This window comes from Malus sylvestris, chromosome 2 (assembly GCF_916048215.2).
Source record: "Malus sylvestris chromosome 2, drMalSylv7.2, whole genome shotgun sequence".
NCBI lineage: Eukaryota > Viridiplantae > Streptophyta > Magnoliopsida > Rosales > Rosaceae > Malus > Malus sylvestris.
Window position 1 is genome coordinate 3,109,572 of NC_062261.1, and position 6,000 is coordinate 3,115,571.

Here is a 6,000-nt window from a genome sequence, read left to right on the forward strand (position 1 = left end):
CCAATTTTAATGACTATGTTAGTGTTTGGACCCAAATTTACACTATTGGCCCGTGCATTCAAAGCCGTTAGATGAGTAAAGTTCTAGACCGTGAGATGATAAAGTGATTGAGATAATTTTCCCTTTTTATTAGGGTATAATATTGTGATTTTTATCATAATATTATCTCTTAATAAATATTGGATTATCTGAGCCTAATATTGGCTATATCCAGACGAAACAAATCATATTTCCAACGGAGATACAGTTCAAATGGTTTGCATGGATAAATCACAGCATTCAAAGGAAACACTTTGATGGACTCCACGTGGAAGGCAATTGATGAATCATGATCATCAAATGGCCTGCACTCTTGGAATTTTGGGGTTTTTATTTCAACCGTTGATGACTTCCACGTGTGCTCGCTTGGTCAGCTATGCATGCATATCTTTGGCCTATTTCAAGTCAGAGTTCTTATCAGCACAAAAGATATATGCTATTAATTATTATTAATTAGCACGAGGTAGTGTCGTCTTTATAATTGATATTTGTGCTGGTAAGCGATAAAGCATAACAATCTTTTGTTTTGCAAGAGATTGTTATGAAGGAGGAAGCCTTGATGTTGGCGGCACCTTTACAACACATGCCAAGCAGATATCCAACCCTATAAATACAAGGCTCAGTGCACATTCAAGAGAGCCCCTGCAAATCAATACAAAATTGTCATGCGCAAACTCTCACAACTTGTGATTTTTTCTTTTTCCTTTTTTGCTGACACATCTTCCGTTGGCATCAACAGCACTGTGGAAGCAACCGGTGATATCTTAAGTCGGCATAGATAGCTCTGTCACCGTAGACTCAGTCGGTCTCGCAGTATCTTCCGTTGGCATCAACAGCACTGCGGCGAGAACGATTGATTACCTATCCAAGTCTCGGTCGAGAAGGATTTCTGAATCCTTATTGGTCGAGGTCATCTCATCAGTCTTCTCGGCGAAGCGAGGTGTTACAAGTGATTACATTCGGCACGTTGAAAGCCGAATTTGATATTGAACCTCGTAAAAATAGTAACCTTGTCTTCAGGTTCGAGAGCCCAAGAGGCCGAGACGTGTTCCTTTCTCGGCCGCAATCGCAAGACGCAGAAGTCAGCCGCGCACCCAACGCAACATCAACAAATTTACTCCTCGGCCGACGAGTTGGCACGCCCCGCAATCACCGAAGGACGTAGTTAGCTTATAGATTACTCGACCTGCGCGCCACGTAGGCTTTGTAGTTTCTAGGGTCAACAGTTAGATAAAAATCCTATTTTCAATTAATCATACAATCATGGAGCCTCTTCCTTAATCAGCACTTTTGTAAGATGGATGCGCTATTGTAATGTTATTGAATTGAAATAAGTCATAATGGCCTATAAGTTTTTTTTTGTAGTGCTATCCACACATTCATTTTCACTTCTTACACACCACTCTTAATTTATAACCGTCAGATAAAATGAATTGAAAAATATCAATAAAAAAATTAAAAAAAGGATCTAAGAAGTAAAAAAAAAGTATGTGAATAGCACTATCCTGTTTTTTTTGCACACTACTTAACTCTTTACATGTAACAAGTTAATCTTTCTACAAGGACACATTATTACTGTACAAATGACATATCTAAAAAATTTATTCAATTTAACGATCAATTGTGAATGTGTTATTTGTTACCAACGATTTAATTTACACACATAGATAACAAAACAAATTTGAAAATGAATAAGAATTGATTAACTCACTACAAAGATGATTAACAATTCCAATTATGACGTAAGCGTCTTACGTCACCAAGAAAAGAAGAATAGCTCCGTAATTTGTAACCAAATACTGTCCTTTTATTTTCTTTCCAGCGCGAACATTGACGCAACAGAAAAATTACTTCTTTACGACTTAATGATTACAGATTTGAATCGTGAAAATATCTTAAAACAATTGTAAGACTCTTTACGAGAGATATTTATCTCCCATCCCTCTTAAAAGGGAGAACCTTGTTAATCAGATAAGGGCGTTTTTGTTTTGAGTAATGGGCCAGAATTCAATAAGAATATTTTTAGGAGAATTTTTCAAAAAAAGTTGGCTGCAGGAGCTGGATTCCAATAAAACAAAAAAAGGACCAATAAAAAAGTACACATAAAAACAACAAGGAGCCATGTGTAACGAGACAGAAATTCTGAATCATAAAATTAAAAACAATAAAAATAAAAACCAAAAGTCCATCGAATGGTCAGTTCCAATCAGCTCATGGAACTCCCTCACGGGCCCCACCCCCGAAAACTTCATAAACAATTTAAACCCTCCCTCCCACGTCCCACCCGTAAAAATAATTGCCACAATTAAAAAAAAAAATATTCCAAAAAAAGAAACAGATATTGGGCCCACCACAAATACACAACATTGCCTTATGTCCTTCCGTTTCCGATCCTTCACAATTTTTTCTTCTTTTTTTTTTCTTTTTTAAATCGAGATTATTCTTTAAGGCGTGGGTGTGACGCTGGGTGGGGTCCTCGACCCACCGGGAGGTGTATGACCGTCCGATCCTTTCGAAGGATCATCGGACGACTGTCGTAACCCGTCATCGGTCTCGGCCCGGTTCATATCTTCGATCATACGGACCACCTCCTGCATTGCGGGTCTTTGATCGGGTACCGTGGAAACGCACGCCATGGCGATCTGTAAAAGCTGCACCATCTCCTCCTCGATGTTGTGGTACCTCATCAGCTCCACGTCGAAGACCTCCGCCGTCCACTCCTCCCTTACCACCGACTGCACCCACCGTGGCAAATCGATCCCCTCCTCACCCAGCGACGCCTGATTGGGCGCTTTCCCGGTTAACAGCTCCAGCAGCAACACGCCAAAACTGTACACGTCGGATTTGAACGTGACCTTCCGGGTCTCCACCACCTCCGGCGCGCGGTATCCCGCCACCCGGTTCGGCGGCGTGGAAGTCCCGAAGAGCGGGTTGAGCCCGAAGTCGGAAACGGATGCGTCGTTGTCGGGCCGGAGCAGGATGTTGGAGGATTTAATGTTGCCGTGGACCACCTTGCCTGACACGTGGAGGTGCGCTATTCCTCTTGCCGCGCTCAGCGCTATTTTCATGCGGTTGTCCCAGTCTAGTGGCGTCCGGCCCGAGCCTCTACTCCCTGTGAATTATATTATAAGATGTTTGTAACGGTATTTTAAATCAATTAATTAATAAAATATTAAGAAATTTTTATTTAGCATTCCAGGTTTTTGATAATTAAAAAGAAAAGTATCTAATAACAATTCTCAAATATTATCATATGCACGCAAAATTGATTTAAAACATCACATTAACGTGTCAAGCATAGGTAAATTTTTCTCTTAATTTATAAGAGGCGAATGAAATCCAGAGGACAGAAGCGCAAACTCGCATGACTAACTGATCTAACGCATATTTGCATCGAATTGTTCGTAACTTTAATGAACTACTTGTTTATTTTTAATTTTAATTTTGTTAGGTATCTTTTACCTTTTCCTAAAAAGAAGTAAAAGCCTTTGCCCAGAAAATAAAAGAGAAAAGTGAAATAATGTCGGTGACCAGACCACCATGGTCCATGGTGAATCATGACGGGAACTTCATGTTTCTCTTTTTATATCCATTTTTTTTTATATTTTGCTCTAAAAACGAAAAATAAAAACATTTATGCTTATGGCTTTAAATTGCTGCGGTTTGTTCGACAACTTATTTCTGCCGTGCATTAAGTAATGATTTTTTAAAACGTATTATAGAAATTAAAAATATTTATAAAAAATTGACTCCGTTTTTAATCCGGTTTTTATTAAAGTAATTTTGCTAAATTTAAAAGTTAATGTCCAGAGATTATAATTTTTAAAATAAGCACATATTTTATTTTTGCAAAACCCTTTTTAATTGCTAATTTATAAAGCCGTTTTTGGTGAAAAAAACAAATAGGAAACCGGCCTAAGAATGTTTGTACAGAAACGGCAATATCCCAGTGAATTCAGCGCACTCACCGCCGATTAGAAAATCCAGAAACTGAAGAATTAAAAAAAAAAAAAACCCAGATGCTAATTTTCTATGAAATTATACCTACGAGAACTACATTTATTCCCTCGGATTAAACCAATTAAGTTTTAATTATATAAAAAATAATCAGCATTAAATTGAATAATTAAAAAATGGAAAAATTAAGAGGAAATTAGGAATCGAAATCGTACCGTGGAGAAGGGCAGACAAGCTGCCGGCGGACATGTAATCGGAGACGAGCAATTTCTCGTCCTTCGAGAAGTAAAACGCGCGCAGGGGCACCACATTGTCGTGCTTAATCTTCCCCAGAACCTCCATTGTCATCTCGAACTCTCTCTTCGTAACCACCACGTCCTTAAGCCGCTTCACCACCACCGTCGTCCCTTCCTCCAGCACCGCCTTGTACGACGTCCCCACGCTTCCCTTCCCCAAAACCTCAGCCGACGCTCTCAACAAGTCCTCCAAATCGAAGCTGTAAACTCCGCCGTTGAAGAACACAAGTTTGTTTCTCTCCGCCTCGGTGGACCCGCCCGTGATGTCGTCTTTCGAGGATGATGTTCCAGCCTCCGTCTCTACCGACCGTGTGGCCACAGGTGGCTTTGGCGCCTTCGCCGGCTGCTGTCGGCGCCGTTTCCGGAGGCAGAGGAAGAGTACGAGGAGGAGTAGGAACAGGGCTAGAGCGGACCCCACGGCGATGGCGACAATGGCGGCGGTAGAGAGCTTCTTGGACTTTTTGTGGACTGGGATTATGGGCGGGGACTCGGGCGACGGAGCGGGAGCAGGGAAAAATGGGTTGCACGCCTTAAGCGGGCCACCGCAAAGATCTAAGTTTCCAGAGAATGCGGAGGCGGGGAATTTTGATAGCGATTGCGGGATCGAGCCGTTGAGTTGGTTGTTTGAAACGTTGAAGTTGGTCAGATTGGGAGCCTGGATGTTCGGCAGCTTGCCTGAGAAACCATTGTTTTCAAGATAGAGTACGGTCAGGTGGGTCAGGTTGCTGACGGCAAATGGAATCGGACCGGTGAAGTTGTTGGAGCTGAGAACGAGCCTGTTCAACCGCTCCAACTGGGTCAGCCCGGTCGGAAAGTCACCCGATAATTGATTCCCCTGGAGGTAGAGACTGCGGAGCAGAGTTAGGTTGGAGAAATCGGCAGGGATGGGACCGGAGAGTCGGTTAGAACGGAGACTGAGAACCCGAAGCTGAGTCAGCCGGCCGAGCGTGTTGGGCGGGACGGGCCCGACGAGGCCGACACCCGGGAGGCGGAGGGAGTAGACGTAGGACTGGTTGTCGTCGCATTTGATTCCGACCCAGGTGCAGGCCGAAACCGACGCGTTCCATTGGACCCGGTTAGCATGTGGAGTCTGGGACAGAAACGCAAGGAGGGCTTGCTTGTCCTGAATCGGCTCCGAGTTGACTCGCTCGCCACTCAGTGACAGAAGCGTAATCAGAACAAAACCCACCACAGTAGCAGCACTAAAACTCACTGCCATCATATTTCTAAAAATAAAATACACATAAAAGGAAGAAGAAAAGTGGACGTTGTTTCAACAGGGGTTTGGACCGAAGCAATAGGTCGTTTGCCGGCGGTTCTGTAGACGGCGGTGAATGGGTTTCCGGCGAATACCCATGAGAGAGAGAGAGCAGTGAGTGGTGTGAGGGAGGAGAGAGAGGGGGGATTTGAGGTATCACGAGGGAGAAAAGTGAAAGTAAAGCTGGAAGAAAACAGAAGCTCATATGGTGTGGTGTGGTGTGGATTGGTGCGCTGTCAGGGACTGGAAACGTTTTTATTACTAATTTATGGGGCTGAATGTATTGGATTATTTATCAATAAAAACGTTTCGTTAAGGGTTTTGGAGTTTTTTGCTACGGTTTGCTGTAGGCGCGTGGTTTTGGCGGCACTCACGAGTGGCAGCTTTGGCGACAGTATTCAGCTTGGCCTGCCCGAAGAACAAAATATGGAAGACAGCTGAAAATTCGTA

At 42.9% G+C, this 6,000-nt stretch overlaps 1 protein-coding gene across 1 annotated transcript; it reads right to left on the bottom strand.

Moving 5' to 3' along the window:
* Positions 1 to 2,070: 2,070 nt before the first annotated feature.
* Positions 2,071 to 5,793, bottom strand: LOC126593752 (probable inactive receptor kinase At2g26730). Its single transcript, XM_050259870.1, has 2 exons — positions 4,212 to 5,793; positions 2,071 to 3,151 (listed from the first exon to the last, which is right to left on the bottom strand). Exons 1-2 carry the CDS (start codon positions 5,512 to 5,514, stop codon positions 2,484 to 2,486), a joined length of 1,971 nt encoding a protein of 656 aa, XP_050115827.1. The 5' UTR covers positions 5,515 to 5,793; the 3' UTR covers positions 2,071 to 2,483.
* Between the last annotated feature and the right edge of the window lie 207 nt (positions 5,794 to 6,000).